Here is a 27251-nt window from a genome sequence, read left to right on the forward strand (position 1 = left end):
TGTGTGTGTGTGTGTGTGTGTGTGTGTGTGTAGTATATACTATGCGTACTGTATCCATATGTTTTTTATTTTTTTTTTTTTTTTTTTTTTTTTTTTTTTTTTATTTTTTTTTTGGTTTTTCAAGACAGGGTTTCTCTGCGTAGCTTTGCGCCTTTCCTGGAGCTCACTTGGTAGCCCAGGCTGGCCTCGAACTTCACAGAGATCCGCCTGGCTCTGCCTCCCAAGTGCTGGGATTAAAGGCGTGCGCCACCACCGCCCGGCATCCATATGTTTTTTATATTAGGAGGAAGGAACACAAAGGGAAAGGAGACAGGTAAAAGAACTAGTCAGGCTCTTCTATGGCAAAATCTGTTGAAGACCGCCTCCTGCAGGGCAGGCACGGTTGAAGGAACTGGTAGTTCATCACTAAACTGACCTAAGGTCCTTGTCCATCAGAGCGTGCCTTCTTTTAAGGCAGCCCTTTTCAGTTTACCCTAAGCACAAAGACGGTTTTAAACATAGGGATAAATGGTCTCACTTCTGTTTTTAAAAGGTTATTTTGGCTGAGTTATGAAGAACAGACCCTCTAGAACTCAAAGTCTTTTTGTGCATTTGTGTATATGGGTGTGGTGTGTACATATCTGTGCATATGTGTCCATTGGTGTGCCTGCATGCATATGTGGAGATCGGAAGCTGACACCAGGTGTCCTTTTCAATCACTCTCCACCTTATATTTTTTTTGTTTTTGTTTTTTTCTTTTTTGGTTTTTCAAGACAGGGTTTCTCTGCGTAGCTTTGCGCCTTTCCTGGAGCTCACTTGGTAGCCCAGGCTGGCCTCGAACTCACAGAGATCCGCCTGGCTCTGCCTCCCGAGTGCTGGGATTAAAGGCGTGCGCCACCACCGCCCGGCTACTCTCCACCTTATAAAGCAGTCTCTCACCTGAACTCAGAACTTACCAATTCGGTTGGGCCACCAAACTGCTCCCAAACCAAGACACAGAGACTTCTTATTAGTTATGAGTGCTTGGCCTTATCTTAGCTCTTATTTCTTGTTAGCTCTTAGAACTTAAATTAACCTGTTTCTCTTCATCTGCATTTTGCCTCGGGCCTTTTTACCTTTCTTTCCTCTGTAGATCTTCCTTTCACTGCTTCTTGTATCTGTCTGGCAGCTGCCTGGCTTCTGGCCCCAGGCGTCTCCCTCTCATTCTCCTCCTCCTCCTTTTCTCGAGCCTAGATTTCGCCTCCTACTTATTCTCTCTGCCTGCCAGCCCGCCTATCCCTCTCCTGCCTAGCTATTGACTGTTCAGCTCTTTATTAGACCAATCAGATGCCTTAGGCAGGCAAGGGGAAACAAATGCAGCATACCTTTATATAATTAGACAAATGCAACACAAACAAATGTAACACATCTTTAGCTAAAATAATATTCCCCAACAAGCTAGTCTTCTAGTCAGCTTGTTTGGGGATCAACTGTCTGCCTCCCAAGTGCAGCCCACTGTGTCTACCCAACATTTACATAGATGCTGAGGACTGAACACCGAGTGCTTTACCCACCAAACTGTCTCCCCAGGACTCTGTAGCCCAGGCTGCTCTAAAACACATTATGTAGCCTAGGCTGGCCTCCAACTCACAGCTATTCTCCTGCCTCAACCTCTTGAGTGCTGATGTTATGTGTATGCACCACTGTACCTGACTAGAAATCTTTATTCACAGCCACATAATTCCTGACAGAGTCTTGACAGTAACTGTGGCCATTTGCAATGATAAAAGTATTTCTCATGCCCTAAGGACAAAGTCTTCTTTTTCTTAAGACTCGTCTGTATTGATGAACATAAGAAAACTTTCTGTTTCTGAACAGAGAAGATAAATGCATGACTATAGACTGTGTTTGATGAGGTGTCAAGTCCACTTTGGGAGACAGCTGCTCAGATAGCTTGAGCAGCAGTTTTGAGTCACAGATCCCTTCACAAAAACTTGATAACATAGCTGTAGGGAAAATTTCAACTGTTTGAGGGAGTCCCCAGACTCTAAAGCCCATGCCTGGCCCCAGGGTAGCACAGTCCCTACTTCAGACATTCACATGTGACTCCAAAGAAGCACAGACTCGCTTTACAGAAGCTTTGATGATGACGAAGGAAGCTAGAAAAGGACAACTCATTTTCAAGCAAATTTCCTTTCGTGCGGTTTATATTTTCTCATTCTTATGTAAAATTGAGAAAATTGTAGCTATAGAAAAAGGTAAGACCTGAGAACTCACTGTCCTCCCATTTTATCTGACGTCTCAAACCATCACGGCACACACCTGATTGACAAGGGGAAACTCAGTGAAAACAAACATCTGCTCTGGTCTCTCTAAGTTGGGCCAGGAAGATGGCCCAGGGGGTGCTGCCAACGTTATAGCCTGAGTTCACCCTCAGACCCCACGTGCTAGAAGGAGAGAGCTAATTCCTGTGGGTTGTCCTTTGACCTTTACATATGCACTGTGGCTTGTGTACCCCTCAGACACATAAATAAGTGTGAGAAAAAAAATTAGAACTGACTTAAGTGATTAGATTCTCATTGTTTTACCTCATATGTTCACATGAAAAATTTTTCTTTTCACTGGGTGATGGTAGCACATACCTTTAATCCCAGCACTTGGGAGGCAGAGGCAGGTGGATCTCCATGAGTCCGTAGTAAATTCCAGGACAGCCAGGGCTACACAGAGAAACCCTGTTTTGAAAAGCCAGAAAAAAATTTTTTCCTATGGGCTGGAGAGATGGCTCAGAGGTTAAGAGCACTGACTGCTCTTTCAGAGGTCCTGAGTTCAATTCCCAGCAACCACATGGTGGCTCACAACCATCTGTAATGAGATCTGGTGCCCTCTTCTGACCTGTAGTCATACATGCTGCATACAAAATAAATAAATAAATCTTTTTTTTTTTTTTTTTTTTTTTTTTTTTGGTTTTTCAAGGCAGGGTTTCTCTGTGTAGCTTTGTGCCTTTCCTGGAATTCACTTGGTAGACCAGGCTGGCCTCGAACTCACAGAGATCCGCCTGCCTCTGCCTCCCGAGTGCTGGGATTAAAGGCGTGCGCCACCACCACCCAGCAGTCCTGCTTCTTGTATGTACCCAAAAGTGAGCGCCTTGCAGCACTGGTCACAGTAACCATAAGAGGAAGAAACACATGACAAAACCAAAATGTGATCTGTGTGTACAATGAAATTGTATTCGGCTTAAAAATGAAAGTTCTGACGTGTGCTACAAAATGAAGAAGACCTGAAGACGGCCTGTGAAGTGAGCTAGTCACAAAAGAATAAATACCATACGATGAATCATGACGATTCCACTTCATGAGGTGACTGTTGTCAAGTTCCTAGAGTAGAAAATAGAATGGTTTTGCCAGGGATGCACATTGTTATTTAGTAGGGAAGTCCATTTTAGGCCAATGAAAAACTTGTGGAGCTGGTGGTTGAGGATGGTCATCATCATACCACAGAGCAAATGTACTTGGTGACACTGGTTTGCACACTTGGAAATGGTTAAAAGATAAAGTGTATGTTACATATTTTAACACAGAAAAAAAAAGGTTCATAAGGATGAGTATTAACTTTGTAGAAAACACAAATTTGATTTATTAAATATACATTATAAACTGGTCTTCAAAAATATGGACTCATTTCTCAGTTTGTTTTGTTTGTTTGTTTGTTTGTTTGTTTTTTGAGACAGAGTCTCAGTATGTAGTCCTAGCTTACTATGTAGACAAGGCTGGCTTTGCATTTACAGAGATCCCCCGGCCTCTGCTTCCGCAGCGCTGGGATTAAAGGCATGTGCTAACACACCCTGCATTTTCTGTCTTAAATTTTTTGTTAATAATAATAGTAAAAATGTGCACGATGCATGTGTGAGGGCGAGTGTGTAGGCCGTGTATTTCTTGCCTTCCACCCTTTGTGGGTTCCGGTATTGAATTGGTGTTGTCAGGCTTGCATTATGAGGAGGCCTTTAGCTGCTGAGCCGTCTTGGAGTACCTCACTCTTAGTAATCCAGATAAGATATACTATTATGGTAACCTCATTTGTTGCAGTTTATAAGCTCATTTTGATCTCCATTTTATGTGATTAGGAAAATCAAGAGGACCTAGGCCTGTGGGAAGAGAAATTTGGAAAATTTGTGGATGTCAAAGCTAATGGTAAATTGTCCAAGTTAAGGATATAGTATTAAAATAGATCATTCCAAAAGAGCTAAATATTTATGTCTAAAAGTCACTTGAGGGCTTGGGAAACAGTTCAGTGATAGAGTACCTGGCTAATGTGGGGTTGCCCTAGGTTCAATCCCCAGTGCCATAAACAAACAAACAAACAAACAAACAAACTCCTTGAGCTTTGGCACCTAAAACAAGTAACTTCTGTAAGGTGAACAAAAATCTCCGGGTGGGGTTTCCTATTCTTCAATCATGCATTGCAACAAAGAAGTGATTATATATACCTTGTAGAAGAATGAGAGCGCTACATGGGCCACATGCAGCTTATGGTCTCAGGAAAGGGCCTGGGCCAGCACACTGCTTGCTGTTCTGAGTAAATCAGACAGCTATAAATTCCACATTCTACTTTCATGAGACCCAGGTGATGAGAACCCAAGTTATACAGCTCATCTGCTCTAACAGTTTTAGCTAGTAATTCTCAATGTTTTCAGACCTCCTCATCATTGTCACAGGTGCCACATGCCTGTCTGTGACATTTCTCACCAGCTTAGCAACATGGTTGGGAGGATGGGCTCACATATCACGGTCATGGGAAGTCATACACGGAGGATCTAGGAAAGCCTTCTTGCTGTTCTTATGTAAGAGTTCTTGTAGAGAGAGAGAGCCACAGACAAGGCTGGCAGGAAGCTTATCAGGCAGAAGAGAAGCACAAACTCATCCAGCAAAGATTAAATGTACTCAGTATCAGAGGAAAAGGAGCTTCAGCATATGGCTCAGGCAGCATAAGCAGTAAGTGAGCAGAGCTTTTCATACATATACATTACGTATAACCCTCACTTTTACATACACATACATCCACCAATCCCCAAACAGCACAGCGTTTTACTATCAAAATCAGCGCGCAGCATTGGTCGGTCGGGGCAAGTTCAGCTCTCTCTACTCCCAGTCTAGTTAGCTAAATTTACTGCATCTTTTAGATTGATCTGTTGAGAAGCAAATTCAGCCATGAGTCTGACCCCTACAGGTCCTTCCTCTATTGGTTTGGATTTCTCCTTTCATGGGTTTGAACATCTCTATGGGATCCCTCAACATGCAGAATCACACCAACTTAAAAATACTAGGTAAGTGGCAGAAAGAATTCTTAAATCGTCTCTGGCTTGATATTACTTGTGGATTTAAGAAACCTTCGTAGTAGTTTTCAGGGTACCGAACAGTAAAAGAGAATTGAAAGCTAAGAACAAACAAGCGAGGATCTGTATGTGTATTCTCTCTCTGCTCTCGACTGTGAATGTCTGTAATAATGGACTGTAACCTGGAACTGTAAGCCAAATAAGCCCTTTCTCCTTAGGTTGTTTTGGTGTTTGTTTGTTTGTTTGTTTTTGTGAGAGTATCTGTCACAGCAACAAATGAAAGTAGCACAGGACATAAAAATGGGATCCAACGCCACCAAGCTGTCCTCTGACTTCCGCATGTGTGTACACACACTCATATTAATAAAAAAGCTGTAATAGTGAACCCAAAAATACAGAAATAAATAAGGAGTAATTATAATTGAAGTGGAGGATCTTTTTATGGAACCCTGAGAGAACAGTAAAAAGAAAATACTGATCTAGAAAAGGACTTTCACTCTAAAGAGGACAGCATGCCCGAGAATGTGGCATCTCCAGTTCCCTGTGATTCCCTGGAGAGACCATTTCAGGCTGACACTACTGGCAAATGGATCCCAGGGGCATCTGCCTAAGAGGAGCCAAACCAAAGGGAAGCAGAGGCTGTTTAAGGTCGTCAGGGCTGGAGACTGTTTATTTAGTAGGTAGGCATAGAGACTAGTTCCTCCCCCCACCCGAGCTTGGAGCCCCCCAGCTTGGAGCCCCCATCTCAGTCCTGTTCCAGACCTTCAGGTGGGCTGGGATGCACTTCTTTTCCTTAACTGCAGAGAAGTCTTCACACAGTCTATCAGCAGAGGGGGCTTATGTGTCTGCTATTCTGGAGGATTCACAGGGGACCTTTAGAAAAGATATCTCAGGATCCGAGCCTGAGGTTCCCAGGGAGCCAACAGAGACAGAGGAGGAGGATCACATGCACAGGTTGGGCCAGGAAACCTTTAGGCAAGTGATAAGAGATGAGTCTTTGTAGGGGAATGGTTTTATATAGGGTGTTGTTACATGCCCAGGCTGACCTAGAACTTGCTATATAGCCCAGGCTGGCCTCTAACTCACAGTTCTCCTATCTCTACCCTCCAAGTGCTAGGATTATAAATGTGTGCCTTCAAGCCTGGCAGGGGGTGAATGATCTGTTTACAGGAGACAATGAAGCTGTTCTATTCATTAACAACCCACTTGTGTATTTGGTGATAAGCCTCCTTTGTGTTTCAGGGACGGAGATGCATACCGTCTTTATAACCTAGATGTCTATGGATATCAAATACATGACAAAATGGGCATTTACGGTTCCGTGCCTTATCTCCTGGCCCACAAACAGGGCAGGACTGTAGCCATTTTCTGGCTGAATGCCTCAGAAACACTGGTGGAGATCAACACGGAGCCAGCAGTGGAGGTGAGCTATGGAATGTGCCTGCACGCCACACTACCACACTGCAGTCAGAGCCTTTTCTTTGCAGCAGCATTTTCCTGTGACCAAGAGCTTTGCTGTGCATTTGGCAAATGTCAGTAGGAGCTACCAAATGCAGATAGATTCACTAAGAACTGGGTGACAGAGGTGAAATTTCTCAGATTTTCGTTACGTCCTTTTCCAGCACACACTGACCCAGATGGGCCCAGCAGCTGCCAAACAAAAGGTCAGGTGTCGGACTGATGTGCGCTGGATGTCAGAGAGTGGAATCATTGATGTTTTTCTGCTGACAGGACCTACACCTTCTGACATCTTCAAGCAGTACTCTTCCCTCACAGGTACTTGCATGGAGATCGCTAGTTCCTCACTCCATTATGTTTTGTCTGTCCTGTATATCATCACTGCAACTTAATATTTGTTCTACGCTATGTAGAAATCACAAGCAACATCCCTAAGCATTTTAAGTAGCAAGCGTTTTTCTTCCCATCCTCATTACATCCAGGCAAGCTAAACATGACACTAGACTGCCCACTCTCCAATCCTAACACTTGCCCTATGCCTGCGCCTGCTTGGAGCCTTTAGTCTCTGGGTTAATCTCCCTGTAGCAAAGAGTATTCCATTCTGGACTTCTAAATGTGTTCTTCTCTGTTAAAATATACTGCTGACTTTAGCAGTAAAATATTTGGTCTTTAAGAGATTAAAGGTCAGGGCCAGTGAAATGGCTTGATGGGTAAAGACACCACCAAGCCTGAGGACCTGGTCACAGGGCCCCACGTGGTAGAAATAGAGAACTAACTCCCACAGGTTGTCTACACACACACACACACACACACACACACACGCGCACACACACACACACACACACACACACACACACACACACACACACGCACACGCACGCATGCGCACACACACGCACACGTGCACACGCACACGCACACGCTCTGCTCCTTGCAGGAGAAGCCATCTTTCTCCCACCCTCACCCCAGGCTGGTAACTGGGTCAGCTAAACTGGAAGTTCCTCAGAATTCAGAGGCATTTCTCTCTTGTCCTGTCTTCTTACTTCAAAACCATCCATTGGATTCCTCTTCACATGATCTATCTGTTCTCACTGAACTACCTTCCTTATCACTGATATTGGGAAATTTTACAGTAAGTTCCCTTGATGCATTCCTTTCAAATGGTTTCTGTACTGAGGGCAAGACGCGGACATTTTCAGGCTTAGTGTCCTTCAGCCCTGGAAAACAGTCTCTACCGTTCCCTTCAGGGTTTCGCATCCTTGTTCTTTCTCCTTTTTTCTTTTTGCCTCTTCCCTGAGAAATTTTCTCATCGTATCTCCCAGGCCTTCCATTTATGTTGTCATGTTTCTGATGTGGAGGACATTCCTGTCTCTGATCCCTCCCCCTGTTCCCCCCCCCCAGTGTACTCTGTTCCATGATGCCTAGTCTACTTTGTTAGTCTTTTATCTTTTTTCATCCTTTGAGATACTGATGATAATGGTCTTTTAAAAGATTATATTTTTCCTAGCACTCGGGAGGCAGAGGCAGGCAGATCTCTGTGAGTTCGAGGCCAGCCTGGGCTACAGAGTGAGTTCCAGGACAGAGAAACCCTGTCTCGAAAAAAAAAAAAAAGATTTTCTTTTTTTTTATTTTAAAATTGGAGATATTATTTAAAATGTTGAGATAAAGTTCCTGCAGGGCCCAGAAGAAAGTGTCTGAGCCCCTAGAGTTACAAGTGGTTATCAGCCACCTGACATGTGGCTCTACATGGAAGCCCTTGGTGCCTGGAGGGATCTGGTACCCTAGCACTAGAGGAGCATGTGGGGGCCCCTGGCTCTGAGATTTCTGGAGCAGGGAAGTGCTGCTCTCCACCTTTGTGCCTTCCTCACACACTCTGCGTGGTTCAGCAGACACCACCTCCCTTACCTCCCACCCTCCAGATTATGCTGAACATACTTTCCTGGCCTGTTCTTGGGTTTCAAAGCTTCTTTTTTGTAATAATTTTCATGAGTCAGTTCTCTACTTCCACAATGTGTGACCCAGGGATTGAACTCAGGTCAACAGGCTTGGTAGCAAGAACCTTCACCCGCTGAACCATCTCACGGCCCTCATTTTTTTCAAAGACAGGATCTCATGTACCTCAAGCTGACTTTGAACTTTCTATGTAGCCAGGGATGTCTTTGAACTTATAATTCCTCTCCCTCTACATCTCCCAAGTACTGGGATTACAGACGTGCCTCACCACCAGTTTTATAGAGTGCTAGGAATTTTGGACCCAGAGTTTTGTGCATACTAGACTAGTACTCTGCCACCTGAGCTGCATCCACAGCCCCCACTTTGCCATTTGTGACTATAAGTAAAAATGATGAGAAGAGTCTGATCTTGAAGTACAGGGCACTTTATAAACTGATCCTTGCCAGTTTCATCTCCTCTCAGTCTCTCACATTGTAATCCCTGCAGGATTTATTTTCTCTAAGACCACATGTACTTCTCTGCCTGTGTCTCTAGTCCCTGTTCTTATGAGCGCTACCTGGTCTCCCTGCCTGGCATCCTCCTACTTATTCAAAGCCTCCACCCTTCTCACCTGCCTTGGGAAACCTCTGAAGATCGCACATTACTCTATAAGCAGAGTGTACGTGTTCCCGCAGCACTAGGCTGATACCGTTAACATAGCAGTTATACCTCAGGACGGGGTTTATTTATATGCCTGCCCCATCACCATAATTGCCACTGTCTTCAAGGCAGGGTCTATTTTTTCTTATCCTTTATAGCCTGTGCAGTAGCAAGTCCATTGCTTAATCCCCTGTAGAGATTGGGGAGATGTTCGCTGATTGAGTAACATTAGTGGCCTCCATTGTCATCTTCTTTTTGAGGCACACAAGCCATGCCCCCTCTTTTTTCCCTGGGGTACCACCAGTGCCGCTGGAACTATGAAGATGAGCAGGATGTGAAGGCAGTGGATGCAGGTTTTGATGAGCACGACATTCCATACGATGTCATGTGGCTGGACATAGAGCACACCGAGGACAAGAAATACTTCACCTGGGACAAAAAGAGATTTGCAAACCCCAGAAGGATGCAAGAGCTACTCAGGAGCAAAAAACGCAAGGTGAAGTCAGCCTGATGGTTAACGCTTTTTAATCCCAAAGTTAGATTTGTCTGGGCACACCAGCAGAGGAAGACCCTCTGATGAAAAAGTCATTGTGAAAATAATGCCTTTCAACTAATAGTAACTGTGATAACAGAAGACGGGTGTTCAAAGGTAAAGACGGGTGCTGAAACGCAGTGGCGCCATCCATCCCTGCCACAGCGTGTGAACCCCCAGAACAGTGAAGGGGCCCGAGTCTTTCCGTCCTGTTGGCGGCAGCTACCCTGCTGGGATGGCGCCCTTCTCCCCTAAAAAGTTGGCCCCATTGTCAAAATGGGTGGTACTACACAGACATCAGAAGCAGAAAAGTTTCTCACATAGTGAGGCATCTGGAGAGAAGCCCAGCTGTCTCACAAGCTACTTTGAAAATGGCTTGAGAAAGCTGGGAAAGGGGACCAGCTTGGTGTCCCTGGTGGCTAACAGCTGGTGCTGGGCTAAGAGTTCTTCCACATGGGCTGGGTCGTTTGAATCCCTGCCACTAACACCAGAGCTGGTTTTGCCAGCTTGACTGCAGGTGGGCAGAAGGGTAGGAGGACGTGGTAGGGCTTGAAAGTCTTAACAACAGAGGGTCAAATATGGAGTCATGGGGACCAAGGTGGCTCAGCAGGTAAAGGCGCTTGCCCCTCAAGTCTGACAACCTGAGTTTGATCCCAGGATCCCACGTGGTAGAAGGAGAGAACCAACTCATGCAGCTTGTCCCCTGGCCTCCCCATGCACACCATGACCGCCATGTGCCTCCCCCTGCTCCACACACAAATAGACAAGTGTAATTAAAGGGAAAAAAAGTAGCCAGATATTCTGTTTTTTTGTTTTTGTTTTTTTTTTCCATACATTTCACTGACAGACTCTCCCTGTAAATTTGGCCAAGGAAAGAACTGAAATTTAAAGGAGAAGGAGAGAAACCACGGAGAAGTACATAGTTGCTGTTACTATTTTGATGGTTTGGTTTGGTTCTAACGTTAGTTCTGTGGTTTCTGTGGTTTGGACGGGGCTCGTGAGGGGATGGGTGCACACATATGCCTGTAGAAGCCAGAGGACGGCCTTATATAATTTCCTAGATGCTATCTACTTTGCTTTTTTCTTTTTTGTGAGACGTGATCTCTCACTGACTTGGCTGGCCAGGGGACCCCACAGACCTGCCTCCACCTCCCCAGTGCTGGGACTACAAACCTGTGCCATCACGCCTGGCTTTTCCACATTGGTTCTGGGGCTCAGGCTCAGACCTCATGCTTGCCAGGCAAATCCTTTATTTCCTGACTAAGTTAAATGCCCAGGCCTGCTCTTGATTTCGTTAATGATTTATTTCATCCGTGTTATAATGTGCCTCTAAATGCCTAGGGAGTTAGGATCTTGCCTATTTAATCCCTTCTTATAGCACCTGGCATCACAGACAGAAGCTTGATAAATGCCATCTTAGATGTGTATGGGGGCTGCTGAGCTGGCTCAGTGGGTAAAGGCACTTTGCCACCAAGTCTGCGAAACTGAGTTCAAGCCCCAGACCACACATGGTGGCAGGAGAGAACCATCTTCTTTCAGAACAGACAGACACACACAAAATAGACAAATAGCTGTAAAATAATCATAAAAACCATAAACCATGGCAATTAGAAGAGAGGATTTATCTGATTTGATAACTTTTTGTTTTTTTGGTTTTTTGAGACAGGGTTTCTCTGTGTAGCCCTGGCTGTCCTGGAACTCGCTCTGTAGACCAGGCTGGCCTTGAACTCACAGAGCTCTGCTTCCCGACTGCTGGGGTTAAAGTCCTGCGCCACCACTGCCCGGCTGGTAACAACTTTTAGTGAAAGGGTATAGGGATTTAGCAATGTCCAAAATTTTCAGTGAGTTGTAGTTTCTGAGCAAACCTCGATTCTCCCCATCCCAAACTATGGTGAAAACACCTGAGTGGACATAAGCCTCAGAAAACTGACATGGCGTTTAAACCTCTGTCCTGACAGCTTGTGGTTATCAGTGACCCCCACATCAAGGTGGATCCTGACTACTCGGTATACGCCAAAGCCAAAGAACAGGGCTTCTTTGTGAAGAACCCAGAAGGTGGCGACTTCCAAGGAGTGTGTTGGCCTGGTATGGTAACCCTTATTTCCACTGGTTCTGTCCCAACTGATAAAACATCTGTGGTTACAGTCTCATTCCCTGTGGGCATCTCTTTCTCTTCCAGACACATTTTTTTATCACCTTTAAGGGAGATACGCCATCGCCTTTTTGGTATCTTTAGTAACACCTGGTAGAGTGAGCTGTGAGTGCATTTATCAGTCAGTGACCAGAGGAATGAATGAAAAATAAGCAAGCAGACTAATCTCCATGGCATGTTAACTCTAAGCAAACAGAGATAAGAAGTAGGGAGTGAGGAAAGTGTCCCGGGAGAGGGCGGGATGCAGAGATGAAGTGTCTGGCAGGCAGGCTCTCCCTTGTGGTTGCTTTTGGTCCTTTTAGCCCATAGTTTTGACTTTCAGCCTCTCATGAGTGGCCTCAGCTGCCTGTGGAACTCTAGATGCAAAAGTTTGAAGCCTTGTTAGAAATTCACCGAAGACCAAAAGGAATCCCCACTGTGTCATAAATCCAAGTGCTGTGGAGAAACCAGTACCTGCCTTTCCTCCCTTGAGCCATGTGAACAAGTCCACGTTCTCTTGAAACACTTGGGTCACCGCAAGGGATTGGGCAGCCTTTCCTGCCTTTCTCAGCCAGTAGTGAAGGCCAAGCTCCATCCTGACGCCTGCTCATTGGCATGCCCATGGGCTGTGGGGTTGAAAGGTTTAAATTTTCTCTCTTTAAGCCGGGCGGTGGTGGCGCACGCCTTTAATCCCAGCACTCGGGAGGCAGAGCCAGGCGGATCTCTGTGAGTTCGAGGCCAGCCTGGACTACCAAGTGAGTCCCAGGAAAGGCGCAAAGCTACACAGAGAAACCCTGTCTCGAAAAACCAAAAAAAAAAAAAAAAATTTTCTCTCTTTAAAGATGGCTTCATTCACTTGCGGACCCTGCCTGTCTCAGTTGTCTTTTGTACTTGACACAAGGTGTCCATTGGTGACCTGACTCTCCCGTCCTCTTCCCCGCACGTCTAACTGTAAAGACCACTGTTCCTGACAGACTGCCCACTCTCGTGCCTCTGCAGGTCTCTCGTCTTACCTGGATTTCACCAATCCCAAGGTCAGAGAGTGGTATTCCAGCCTTTTTGCTTTTCCTGTTTATCAGGTTGGTTTTTATTCTCTTTCTGTTTCCTAGGTAACCGGAAAGATGAAAGGAAAAGGTAGTCGCTTAGAACTGCTTTAACTAAGTAGCTTTTGATATATTGCACACATAAAAGGCTAGAATAGATACCACATTATAGACTTTGATGGTATTAGGAAGGGTACTATATATATTACTAGATGTATAAAAATTGTGGTTTTTACCTACTGTGGGGCGTTTACCCACCACCCCCACAGTTCTCCAGAGTTTTCTTGAGTGTGAGCAGCAGGAAATATTAGATAGAAGGATTTATAGCGGAGAATCTTGTGGAGATAAACAGATAGAAAATAAAGGATAGCCTCGAGAGGGCCTGGAACCTATTCCAACGGGCCCCGACTGTCTCTGCCCCAGGGTTTTTGTAGAGACGCCAAGGGAGTGGAGCAAAAGACCTCCTCCCCCAGCACAGCCAAGTGCAGGCCATCTCAGACACCTGCACTCAGGCCCGTGGTCCTGACCATCCTCTATTCGGACCTGCTGGGTAAAGCCACGAGGAACCCGAGAATGGGTCCCACAACCTATGTCATAACAGACTATGATATATCAAAATACAGTACAATGTATTTTTATTCTATTTTCTAAACACTATGTATATTTTAATATAAAATCCTATTCTATAACTATTATTGAAAATTAGTATGAAGTCAGGCATGGGGGCACAGTAATCATAGCACTTGGGAAGATGAGCAGAAGAATTTCCTTGAATTCAAAGCCAGCTTAGGCTATAGAGTAAAACTCTGTCTCCAGAAAAAAAAAAAATGGTGATGCACACCTTTAACCTCAATTGGCAGGCAGAGGCAGATGAATTTCTGTGAGCTGGAAATTAGCCAGGTCTACATAGCAAGTTCCAGGACAACCAGGGCTACATAGAAAGACCCTGTCTCAAAAAGAAAAGACAGCCGGGCAGTGGTGGCGCATGCCTTTAATCCCAGCACTCGGGAGGCAGAGCCAGGCGGATCTCTGTGAGTTCGAGGCCAGCCTGGTCTCCAAAGCGAGTTCCAGGAAAGGCACAAAGCTACACAAAGAAACCCTGTCTCGAAAAACCAAAAAAAGAAAAAATAAAAGACTTAGGACTAGGGAAATAGCTCAGTTGGCAGAGTACTTGGCTAGAAGGCCTGATCCCCAACACAGCAAAGACCCATGGTAGTACATGCCTTTAATTCCAGCAGCATTTAGGAGATGGAGGATCAGAACTTAATGTCATCTTCAGGTTATGAAATTCAAGATCAGCCTAAGCAACATGAGAGCTAGAGAGAGAGAGAGAGAGAGAGAGAGAGAGAGAGAGAGAGAGAGAGAGAGAGAGAGAGAGAGAGAAGGAAGAAAGAGCCCCATCAGCAATAAAGTGGCTATGACAAGTGTGAAACTATCTTATAAACCAGTGGTTCTTAAACCTGTGTCAAAACCCCTTAGGAGGTCAACTGACCCTATCACTGGGGTCACATATCAGATATCCTGCATGTCAGATATTTATGTAATGATTCATAACAGTAGCAAAATTATAGTTATAAATGAGGAACTGTATTAAAGAATTGCAGCATTAGGAAGGTTAAGAACCACTGTTATAAACCATAATGTATTGTTAAAAGAAAAATATAATAATCAAAATCTTAAAAGAACCATGGAAAGAACTGAGGTCACATCAGAGACCTGTTTTCAATCAGTTATGGTGATGATGACAATCACAGTAATATCTAACACAAATTGAATGCAAGCCACGTACCAAGGGCTGTCTTAGGCATTTGATGGGTATTACCCCATTTCTTCTTGATAAAAATACTCTAAATTGGAACTATAATTAAATCTTAACCCCACCTGTAAGAAAATTGAGGTGTGGAGAGGTTTTTTTGGTTGTTGTTTTTTAAAGATTTATTATTATTATTTTTAAAATTATGCATAGACTGACAAAGGTCACCCATTTACTAAGAGATGGACCCAAGATTTAAATTCAGGTCTGTTTGTCTCCCAAGCCCAGCTTTTAAGCACAAGATACTTGCTTCTGAGTATCATTGAATAGGAGATTAGAAAAATACTTAGAATACTATAGACAACAATCCTTATGCAAAATATGGCTATAGTCATTCACTTCATTATTGTCTGTGCCTGCTTTCATAATACTGTACCAGAGTAGAATAATTAAAGAGCTCTTATGATGCACAAAGATGGAAATGTACATTATCTACACCTTTATAAAAAGAAGAGGAGGAGGAGGAGGAGGAGGAGAAAACTTGCTGATCTTTTTGCCTTAGAAGTACTAAAAGAAGACTGAAGGCAAATATTTGGAAACTATACACCCTTATTCTTAGAAATGCATTTGCTTAGAAGCCAGGAATCGTGGTACACACTTTTAATCTCAGCACTCAGAGGCAGAAGCAGGTGGATCTCTGTGCATTCAAGGTTAGCCTGGTGTACATAGTGAGTTCCAGGACAGTCAGAGCTACATAATAGAGAGTCTCCAAATAAAGGTGCATTTGCTTAAAAATAGTTAAGGAAACACATAGGCCACACTCAAACATTGGAAATATCATCTGTCATGTGGATAAGGTCTCAGGTGTGTTCTATAGTGTCATAGAAGGAAGCTAGGCCTTATTAGGACATGGTGTACAGAACACAGCATTAAGAAATAGTGGAATGAACTGCCTGAGGCTTCCTGTAATGATATTCAAATGCTGAGAGACCATGAATTTTATAAAAAGAATCTTAATACAATTTTCAGTAGATGGAAAGAACACAAATTATATGTCAACAAACAGATAACTCAGCTGTCAATTCTTTCAGAGTATTAGAGAAAAAATAAATTCATGTATAGTAATAATTGCTTTTAGTTAAGAGTTGTACAAGATATTTCTTCTCAGCTTTTTGGATAAGATCATGCAAAGACTTGTAGCAGATAGTGGATGATACAGAGCCTCATGATGAATATTCACAATTTTTCTGGCACATATTCCCTAAGGATGTCTTTGTGTGAACTTTCAGAGCAGTATGTATTTCACAGATAATATAGTGCAGCATTCTTATCAAAAAATATTTATAGCCGGGCGGTGGTGGCGCACGCCTTTAATCCCAGCACTTGGGAGGCAGAGGCAGGCGGATCTCTGTGAGTTCGAGGCCAGCCTGGGCTACCAAGTGAGTTCCAGGAAAGGCGCAAAGCTACATAGAGAAACCCTGTCTTGAAAAACAAAAACAAAAAAAAATATTTATTGATATCTTTCTTTGAGTCAGATACTGTTGTAGGTGCATGGAAATTTCATTGGACAAAACAGAAAAAATTTACAACCCAATTGGCTTAAAAATATAAGAAAGAACAAAGAGAGGGAAAGAGCAGGGATACTATCCTGTTAATATCATCCCTGGAGAAGGATTCTCACGAACAGGGTTCTCTTCCTAGGGATCTACAGACATCCTCTTCATATGGAATGACATGAATGAGCCCTCAGTCTTCAGAGGGCCAGAGCTAACCATGCAAAAGAATGTCATTCATTATGGCAACTGGGAACACAGGGAGCTTCACAACATCTACGGCTTTTATCAGGTAAGTCATCCCAATCAGAAGCCAGCCAGAGTCATGTGCCCTGCTTTTAGACAGGGAGTCAGTTCTGTAATCAAGTGTACTGCCAGGTCTCTTTGTGTGTGTTTGCTGTCACCTACAGTGAGTCTCAGATGACAGCCAGTTTATTATTTCTCCCTCTACTTCCTTTTCCATTCATAATAAACCAGATACATCTGAAAATATTCTACATGGCATTTAATACTACTAGAAGACTTTTATTGGCACAGACAATCTATAAATATGTTAATGAAGGTAATTAAGGCAAGGTTTTAAAATTTTGTATATCTCCATCTATTGCTAGCTTAGTTGAGGTCGGTGGCACACATGTGCAATCCTAGCATTCATGGTACAGAGGGATTGTGAATTAAAGGCCTGCCTGACCTACGTAATGAGTTCTAGGCCAGCCTGGACTATGCAACAAGAGTCTATCACAAAAGCAAAAAGCAGACAAGGGCTAGTGATGGCTCAGTGTTTAAGAGTTCTTGCTGTTCTCCCAGAGGACCTGAGTTTATTCCCAGCAACTATACTGGGCAGATTACAACAGCCTGTGACTCCAGCTCCAGAAGATCCAGCACTTTCTTCTGGCCTTCGGAGGCACCTGCACAGGGAGTATACACTCACATATACATAAATTTTCAAAATATTTTTAAAGGGGCTAGAGAGATGGTTAAGTGGTTCAATCCCCAGCACCCACATGTCAGCTAACAACCATCTATAATTCCAGTTCCAGGGGATCCAAAAGCCCTCTTCTGGCCCCCATGAGCAGTACATGCCCATAATACACGGACATACATGCAGGCAAAACACCCACATATAAAACAAAAAAAAAACTTAAAAAAAATGTTTAAAAAAATCTAACAACAATTTCATATATGTATATACATATTAATCTCCTAACATTCACACCAGAAGAGCAAGACTTAATATATAGATTTATACTTTAATAAGTATATGTCATAGTTTCCATTGCAGTGATAAGACACCATGGCCAAGGTAACTTATAAATGAAAGCATTTAATTTACCTTATGGATTCAGAAGGTTAGAGACCATGGTGGGATAGTGGAGGAACAGCTGAGAGCTCATATCTTGATCCATAACTACAACTTTAAGAGGGAGGCACACCGGGAATGGCAAGAATGTTGAAACCTCAAAGCCTACCCCTGGTGACACACCTCCTCCAACAAGGTCACAACCTCCTAATCCTTCCCAAATAGTTCCACCAACTGGGGACCAAGTATTCAAATATGTGAGCTAGTCTCATTAAAATAGTGGAATTATTCTCTATTTGCTAATCATATCCAAAGACTGAGAATCACTTACCCTAACTTATATCTGTGAGTCTTTGTTATTTTTTAGAATAAGACTGTATGCCTTATAGGTCTCCCACAATTGCTATTTTCTAATGGGAGCTGCTGGCTGGATGTAGCCTTTTCCAGATACTACATGTTTATCTCTCTATCAGCTTTTTGCTTTAATTGCCACCTGCCTTAGGGAATTTCTTATGTAGGCTGAAGTGAACAGTTAACGTCTCTGAATTTATTTTTTTAACCAGTGAAAGCCATTTGACTCACAGATTATTGTGCAAACCATAAGGAAATATATTATAAAATGCCCACCAATAGTTCCACTGAAGAAATGGTAGCTTGGTTTTTGTTTTGTTGTGTTGTGTTTGTGTGTGTGTGTGTGTGTGTGTGTGTGTGTGTGTGTGTGTGTGTGTGTTTTCTGCAGTGCTGGGGACTGAACCCTGGGCCTCAGGCATGCTGGGTAGCCACCCTTCTACTCATCTGCATCACTGCTCCTCTTCACTATTATTTCATTGACATTGCTAACAGAATAAATGTTCCATCTTTACTAGGCAAATTGGTATCATTCACTGTATCATCAAAAAGACCTGATGGGTTTATTATTTCCCTTTTCATGGCCCCCCCAATTCCTTCTTTTCTCATGTTAGTAGTCTATTGAGGATGTTGGCACAGTGCCCTCACCCTGCCTCCTCTTTCCAATCTTTCTCCACTGACTTACAGCAAATGGCTACTGCAGAAGGACTGATACAGCGATCTAAAGGGAAGGAGAGACCCTTCGTTCTTTCACGGTCTTTCTTTGCTGGATCACAAAAGTACGGTAAGAAACGGCTCACGTTATAAGACACAAGAGAGCTACCCACCCCTTTCTTTAGAGCATTTATGATATATGCTGCCTGCTGCCTCTGTGTTCCTCTCCCATGGCCTTCTAACTCACAATGTAGAACATGATGTGCTCTGGCATGTGTATTTTATGCTATGAATAAATGGTTTGTAGGTATCTCAGTTGGTAGAGTAGACTGCCTGGGTTTAATGTTCAGCACCATATAAACCCAGGAAAGCTGGTGTATGTTTGTAATCCTAGCACTCAAGAGGAGGAGGCAGGGGAAACAGTTCAAGGTCATTTCCAAGGCCATCTTGGGCTTCTTGAGACCCTGTCTTGAGACCCTGTCTCCCTCTCACACACCAAAAGACAGTAAACCAATTTTCATCAAGTTTAGTACTTTTTTCCTACTAAAGAAATGGCCACTTACTTGTTGGGAGAGTGACTTCAGAGTGTTCCCTTTTCTGTCATGGTCATCTCTGATCCTATCTTTTTGACTTAGGGAATCACATCTCTAACACACGGCTTCAGCCAGTGTTCCACTTAGCCATGTGGCTTAAAATAGACCTGGCTGTTGCTTGCTGTCAGGGTCATCCATGACTGGATCTGGTTTACCAGCTAATACAGATCTAGTTCAACTTCACCACTCTGTGGCAGGAAGGCTATTTTAAGGCCCCTGGCCTTGCATAAGTAACTGAGAGCTTAGGTCCTAGTGTAAAGAACCTCACCTTTGTTGTATCGTAGACATGTTTGGGTCTCTCACTCAACCTCCCCAGACCAGCTCCTGTGTTCTTCAGCCAAAGGACAGAATAGTGTCAACAGAGATGCTCATCATAGCATTAGACCTTGAGACCGAGAGAAAAGTTTACATGCGTAACAGTAAAGGAGGGTTACAAAGGTGTGGGTTAACTGCAGGACACACTGTCATGATAAAGGCAGTTTATAGTTTAAATGTTTTTTCATTTATTTTAGGGGGTGTGACACATGCCACCTGTGTAGAGGTCAGAGGACAACCCGGGGTGGTTAGTTCTCTCCTTCCTTAAAATGGTAGTTAATTTCATGAGAATATGTTTGTAACATTATACAGAAGTGTTACAATATTTTTTATTTAACATTGTTTTTTTAACATTTATTTAATATTGTTTAACAATATTTAACATTGTTAAAAATGTAAATGTAATAATTTAAATCAGTAAATAGATTTCGGTAAAATATAAATTTAAGCCTGTAATCACAGCATTTGGGAGTGGAAACAGGATGATCAGGAGTTCAAGGTCATCATAAGCTACATAGGAATTTGAAACCAGCCTATGACACATGAGATTCTGTCTCAAAAATAAATAAATAAATAAATAAATAAATAAATAAATAAATAAATAAATAAATAAATAAGGGCCAACAAGATGGCTTACTGGATAAAGGCACTTGCTGCCAAGCCTAATGACCTGAGTTCAATCCCAGGGATCCACATGGTGGAAGGGGAGAACCAACTCCTACAACCCAGGCTACAGAGTGAGTTCCTATCTCAGTAAAAAAAACTACAGGGGAAATCACGGAGGGGGAATTAACGGAAAGGTTCATAGACAGCAGTTCAAAACTGTGACAAGAGAGATATGAGCGTTGATGTCTTGACACAGGGTCTCGCGATGCAGCCCAGGCTGGCCTTGAATTTGCAGCGGTCCTCTTGTCCCTCCCTCCCCAGTGCTGGAACTGCAAGTGTGTGCTGCATGGCCCTGCTGTCTGAGTTGTTTCTGGTCTCTTAGATGCTGGTCCGTTTTCTAGTCTGCAGGACTCTGCTGTAGCAAGGAGAACGTGACATTTTTTAGTCACATGCTTGACCAATAGCTATAAAGAGCTTGTGAATGAACAATCGTGTTAGCCATGATACATCTGTGTGTCTACAGGAGCTTTCTTGATGGAATTGTTGCCATGATTTCAAAATCACTGTGTAGGTACTTCCCTAGCTCAGCTGATGTCCAGGAAAAATTACTAGAGTGGTTTTGTTTTTTGTTGTTGTTGTTGTTGTTGTTGTTGTTGTTTTTTTTTTTTTTTTTTTTTTTTGAGACAGGGTTTCTCTGTGTAGTTTTGCGCCTTTCCTGGGACTCACTTGGTAGCCCAGGCTGGCCTCGAACTCACAGAGATCTGCCTGGCTCTGCCTCCCGAGTGCTGGTATTAAAGGCGTGCACCACCGCCGCCGCCGCCGCCGCCGCCGCCGCCGCCGCCGCCGCCACCCGGCTAGAGTGTTATTTTAAAAAATGCCTTGAAAATATTTTTCTCGGGCTGGAGACCAGAGGACCTGAGTTCAATTCCCAGCACCCACACAGCAGCTCACACGGTCTGTAACTCCTGTTTCAGGGGATCCAATGCCTTTATACAGACATACATGCAGGCAAAACACCAATGTACATAAAATTTTGAAAAAATAAATCAATTATTAAAAAATATTTTTCTCTGCCTATAGGACAGTTCAACATTTCTACAGAAGATTAAAACAAAAATATCTACTGAAACAGTTTTGGTAAAAGACAGACCAAAAAAGGCTTCAAGATTAATCTAGATGTCATAAAATAAGAGTATTTTATGTGTCTAGTAATATTATAATCTGTCATCATAAACTCTTATCAACTATAGAGTGACCTGGAACCTTGGCTTTAACGGTCTGACATCTTGCCTCAAATCTACTTAACGACTACATAACTAGGGTGGACAGACTATGGAGCCACTGTTAATCATATTTCCCTAATCTTTAAAGTAGAGCTAATAATAGTGTTTGCCTGGTAGGATTCCTGTGATAAGAAGTGGGACAAGAAACCCAGAGTATTTAGTTATGTTTTTTTATTTTGTTTTTGTTTTTTTGTTTTGTTTTATTTATTTTTGAGACAAGGTTTCTCTGTGTAGCCCTGGCTGTCCTGGATCTCGCTCTCTAAACCAGGCTGGTCTTGAACTTACAGAGATTTGCTTGCCTCTGCCTCCTAACTGCTGGGATTAAAGGAGTGTGCCTGTGTTTTATGAACCTTAATAACTTTTTCACATTAGAAAATTGATACTTTTTGCAGAAAGATCAGAATTTGGGCTGGAGAGATGGCTCAGAGGTTAAGAGCACCGACTGCTCTTCCAGAGGTCTTGAGTTTAATTCCCAGCACCCACATGGTGGCTCATAACCATCTGTAATGAGATCTGGCAGCCTCTTCTGTATACATAATAAATAAATCTTTAAAAAAAAAAAGATCAGAATTTGTTTAAGGTGGAAATCTGTCTCCTACTTTATTATTTTTGTCTTTTGCAAATATGGAATGTAAATGAAATGGAGTGCATTGGATGATTTATGTCTGTTTCCATGCCTTGTTCTGGGCAATCTAAGGTGCTGTCTGGACGGGAGACAACACAGCAGAATGGAAGTATCTGAAAATTTCCATCCCAATGTTACTCACCCTCAGTGTCTCAGGGATCTCTTTCTGTGGAGGTAAGCTGATTCCTGACTTGAGGTTTCCAGAGGGAGGAAATGAGAAGTGAGGGTCCTCAGTGGCCGTTAGCCGTTTGGGGCAAGGACGGATGCAGGGAAGAAATGGGAGGAGAGCAAAGGGATTGCTTCAAAATTTATTGTACAGCCCGCTGTGGTGGCGCACACCTTTAATCCCGGCCCTCTAGAGGGAGACATAAGAGGATCTCTGAGTTCAAGGCCAGCCTGGTCTACATAGCAAACTCCAGGACAGCAGGCACTACACAGAGAGACCCTACCTCAAATAAATAAAATAAACGTCTTACATGTATCTTGTCTGCATTGAGGACATGAAGTCAGGCAGGAGATGGGGAGTCTGTTTCATTCCCTCGTTCCCACAGCACTACCTCCAGAGACACAGTCACGGAGTGTTCCAGAAACATACTCTTCTTCTTGAGAGAATGAGAGCACTGCAAACAGCTTAGCAAACGGAAAGCCAGCCTAGGTCTGAGTGAGCAGCCCAGCAGAGTGCTAGCCTGGTGTGCTCAAGGCCTTGGGTTTGATGGGCAGCAGCATTGCCGAGGGTCTAAGAGAGCCAGCCTTACAGAATCACTTTCTGCTCAGCAGATGGAAGACTCTGTGACACAATTTAAGTGTGTTCTTCATTAAGATGTGCTCAGTTGGGACAGCGCTTGCCTAGCATGCAAGAAGCCCTCAGTTTGATCCCAGCCCTACACAAAGCCAAGTATGGTCACACATACCCAAGATCCCAGCACTAGGATGTGGAAATAGACGGCTCAAAGGTTCAAGGTTGTCCTTAGCTACTAGCAAAACCGAGGTCAGACCAGGCTATAGAAGACCCTGTCTGAAGAAGATGTGATTGGAAATGGCTTTAGTGAAGTGCTTGCCACACAAACATGAGGACCTCAGTTCAGAAGCCCAGCACACCTGTGAAAGAGCCCGGCACAGCGGCACATCCCTGTAACCCTGAGCTGGGAAGCGGGGCTAGCAGGGTCCCTGTTTCTTCCTTGTCAGTCAGTCTAGCCAAAAATAAAGTGGAGAGTGATTGAGGAAGACACTGAAGTCAGCTTGTGGCCTCTACCTGCACATATACCTTCTCACACGTGTACACACACACACACACACACACACACACACACACACATACACACACACACACACACACACACACACACACACACACACATACACACACACAAGATGGATTTAGTTCAAATACATGTCTGAGGGCATGCCTTCCCTGCCTGCTGAGAATTCAGTGCAGATAAGCAAACCAATTTGAAGGTGCTTGGTATATACTGGCTGCAGTTGTAGCTGCAGGTCTGAATGTTTTTTATTCTCTTCAAAGATAAAAAACAAATTAATATCACTTTTTGGTAGATGTGTCTTTATGGCATTGGTCCACATACAAGAAATGCATGTCCTGCTCAAGGGGTGAGCATGAAATTCCACCTAAACCCCCAAGGCCAATGATTTGCTTTTTCAGTGATTGATATTGTTGTAGCCTTTGCTTTCAAAAGAAATAAATTACCAGCAGCCTTTCCTTTAGTATATAGACACACACCTAACCAGGGAGACATTGTGCAATTTCTGGGAAATGGAGGATCCAGAATACACAGGACAGCTGTTCTTACAGAAAAGCCTGTGACCTTTCCACGAAAAGAAAAAAGGAAAAAAAAAAAAAAAAAACAAAAAGAGCATTCTGCCAGATCCCCGCATGGGCTGGTTTCCGTGGCTCAAACTCCCCAATTTGAGGCCATAGGTTTGCCTGTTGCATTGAGTGTGCACGTCGAGCATCTCCTCTCGGTTTTCAAGGCCTTATTTTACCTTAACACATCATTTATTCCAAGTCTGGTTTCTTCATCCCGTCTTTCTCCGTCTCACCAGCTGATGTGGGCGGCTTCATTGGCAATCCTGAGGCGGAGCTGCTGGTGCGTTGGTACCAGGCTGGAGCTTACCAGCCCTTCTTCCGTGGTCACGCTACCATGAACACCAAGCGGCGAGAACCCTGGCTGTTTGGGGAAGAGTACACCCGGCGGATCCGGGAAGCTATCCGAGAGCGCTATACCCTCCTACCCTACCTGTATTCTCTGTTCTACCGTGTGCACACGTTTTCTGAGCCTGTCATGAGGTAAAGGGGCGTCCTCTGTTTAGAGGTTCCAACAACCTACCAACAGATGCCCCCCATCCCCGTGATGAGGGTCTGGAAAAGGGGGACAAAAGCCGTGTGTTCAGTCAAGTTTCAATCCGCTTCACTGCCTGTTGTGCGCAGGGTGCTGGCTGCTGGGTGTGGGGTGCTGGGTGCTGTGTGTGGGGTGCTGGGTGCTGTGTGTGGGGTGCTGGCTGCTGTGTGTGGGGTGCTGGCTGCTGTGTGTGGGGTGCTGTGTGCTGTGTGTGGGGTGCTGCCTGTTGTGCGCAGGGTGCTGGCTGCTGTGTGTGGGGTGCTGTGTGTGGGGTGCTGGCTGCTGTGTGTGGGGTGCTGTGTGCTGTGCGTGAGGTGCTGGCTGCTGTGAGTGGGGTGCTGTGTGCTGTGTGGGAGGTGCTGGCTGCTGTGTGTGGGGTGCTGGCTGCTGTGTGTGGGGTGCTGTGTGCTGTGTGTGGGGTGCTGTGTGTGGGGTACTGGCTGCCGTGTGGGGTGCTGTGTGCTGTGTGTGGGGTGCTGGCTGCTGTGTGTGGGGTGCTGTGTGTGGGGTGCTGGCTGCTGTGTGTGGGGTGCTGTGTGTGGGGTACTGGCTGCCGTGTGGGGTGCTGTGTGCTGTGTGTGGGGTACTGGCTGCCGTGTGGGGTGCTGTGTGCTGTGTGTGGGGTGCTGGCTGCTGTGTGTGGGGTGCTATGTGTGGGGTGCTGGCTGCTGTGTGTGGGGTGCTATGTGTGGGGTGCTGGCTGCTGTGTGTGGGGTGCTGGCTGTTGTGTGTGGGGTGCTGTGTGTGGGGTGCTGTGTGCTGTGCGTGGGGTGCTGTGTGCTGTGTGTGGGGTGCTGTGTGCTGTGTGTGGGGTGCTGGCTGCTGTGTGTGGGGTGCTGTGTGCTGTGTGTGGGGTGCTGGCTGCTGTGTGTGGGGTGCTGGCTGCCGTGTGGGGTGCTGGCTGTTGAAGACACAGAAGCTGCTGACTAGATCCTCTACTTATGATTATTGATATTTGCTGAGAGATGGAAATGTAAAGAATAAGGAAATGACTTTGCAGCTAAATAACTTTAGCATTTTATGCACTAGCCTCCTCTCATGAAAAATAACTTCCCACTGGGCAGCGGTGGCGCTCGCCTTTAATTCCAGCACTCGGGAGGCAGAGCCAGGCAGATCTCTGTGAGTTCGAGGCCAGCCTGGTCTAAAGAGTGAGATCCAGGAAAGGCACCAAAACTACACAGAGAAACCCGTCTCAAAAAAAGGGGGGGGGAATAATTTCCCTCCATCTGAGGCTTGATCTTACCCATAGAGTTGAACTTGAGGTGGGGATTTTTTTTCCTAGCATATAAATTCTACTTTGAAGGCCAAAATCAACTTTCTAGTTAGAGAAGAACATGCACAGAGTTCAGAGTCAGCAGTTCCTAAACTTGCTTCAGACCAGACATTTCCTGGTGATTCTAATCATCTGCCAGCGTTAGAGACACCCGCTGTATTACCATTAGTAAATAACAAGTTTCATTTACTAAAAAAAAAAATAATAAATTAGGCTGGAGAGTTGGCTCAGCAGGTAAGCAGTTGTTGCTCTTAATAAGGACCTGGGTTCAATTCTCAGCACCCACATGGTGCCTCACACCTGCCTGTAACTCCAGTCCTGGGGGATCCAATGCCCTCTTTGGGTACCCACAGGTACCAGCCATGCGTATGGTGCATCTACATACATGCAAGCAAAACACTCATACACATAAAATAATTTTAAAACTCTAAAAACAGTTTTTCAATTAAAAAAATATTTTTTCCTTGGGCTGGAGAGCTGGCTCAGCAGTTAAAAGTTCTTATTGCTCTTGTAAAGGACCTAAGTTGGGTTCCCAGCCTCAATGTCCAGCTCTAAGGGCTACAGTGCCTGCTTCTGGCCTCTGAGAGCACTTCATTCAAATGGTACACACACACACACACACACACACACTTAAATAAAATCATTCTAATAAAATTAAAGATGGTTAGAAGCAATAAGTTGCTATTTAGACACAGATATTGAAAGTTTTGTCATTTTTATGAACCTAAGTGACTCCTAGATGAGTTCTGTTAAACAATAACTATTTTAAAATCTTGGCAATTTTTCATCCTCCCCAAAAGTGTTACCAGCTTGAAAGCAATGAAAACTAGTTCCTTTCATCTAAATAAATAATGATTAAATGATACATGAAAGTCAGTGGCTGCAAGAAGTGGCACGGAATTATCATTATAATAAAATGTGATTTTTTTTGGCAAGCATTTACTTTACAACAAAAAAATGTAGGCATTTAGGCTTGCCTTAGTTTTTACCTGTTAGAGTGATAGTCACTCAAAAGCTAGGAAAGCAGCATATCATAGAATTCTCAATGTTCCATTAGGACAGCCAGGTCGATAGAAAGCTCTTTCACACAATAAATACAAAGTCACCTAGCAACTGCTCATAAGTTCTTAGGTCATATAAAAAAAATATCTTGGCTCTTTGGTGCTTTCCAATTCCTTTTGGAGAGTGATAACACTGAAAATATAAAAATCTAATAAAACACTTAGCACCAAGAATAATAAAACATAATGATATTTTAAAATATGAATAATCCTGTTTCCTTTCCCCAGGCCTCTGTGGGTCGAGTTCCCTAATGACTTAGAGACTTTTGGTGTGGATGATGAATACATGCTGGGTAAGTATTTATAGGTTAATTTTAGTAGTGATAGATGCTATAACTATGTTTTTATTATGTTTTCTAATAAGACTACTCTAAGCCCAAGAAAGACAACAATTAAAAAAAAAAAAAAAGATTCCTTCACCCTTTTTTTTTTTTTTTTAATTTTTGAGTCAGAGTCTTATTTCGCCGAGGCTGTCTTGGATCTTACTCTG

General features: G+C 43.9%; 1 protein-coding gene across 2 annotated transcripts in view; it reads left to right on the forward strand.

Annotated features, from left to right (window-relative positions):
• The window catches only part of Ganc (glucosidase alpha, neutral C), a 58324-nt gene that overhangs the window by 15777 nt on the left and 15296 nt on the right, over positions 1-27251 (forward strand). The window contains exons 7-18 of one of the 2 annotated variants that reach the window (XM_042275993.2): positions 4079-4145; positions 5182-5278; positions 6530-6710; positions 6910-7063; positions 9598-9833; positions 11828-11954; positions 13000-13079; positions 16498-16641; positions 18685-18781; positions 22146-22247; positions 24132-24375; positions 26990-27054. In XM_042275993.2, coding sequence (XP_042131927.2) covers positions 4079-4145; positions 5182-5278; positions 6530-6710; positions 6910-7063; positions 9598-9833; positions 11828-11954; positions 13000-13079; positions 16498-16641; positions 18685-18781; positions 22146-22247; positions 24132-24375; positions 26990-27054 — 1594 coding nt within the window. Of the gene's footprint in view, positions 1-4078; positions 4146-5181; positions 5279-6529; positions 6711-6909; positions 7064-9597; positions 9834-11827; positions 11955-12999; positions 13080-16497; positions 16642-18684; positions 18782-22145; positions 22248-24131; positions 24376-26989; positions 27055-27251 lie in introns of those variants that run through there. The other variant, XR_013050685.1, reaches the window with a different exon arrangement.

This window comes from Peromyscus maniculatus, chromosome 4 (assembly GCF_049852395.1).
Source record: "Peromyscus maniculatus bairdii isolate BWxNUB_F1_BW_parent chromosome 4, HU_Pman_BW_mat_3.1, whole genome shotgun sequence".
Taxonomy (NCBI): Eukaryota; Metazoa; Chordata; class Mammalia; order Rodentia; family Cricetidae; genus Peromyscus; species Peromyscus maniculatus.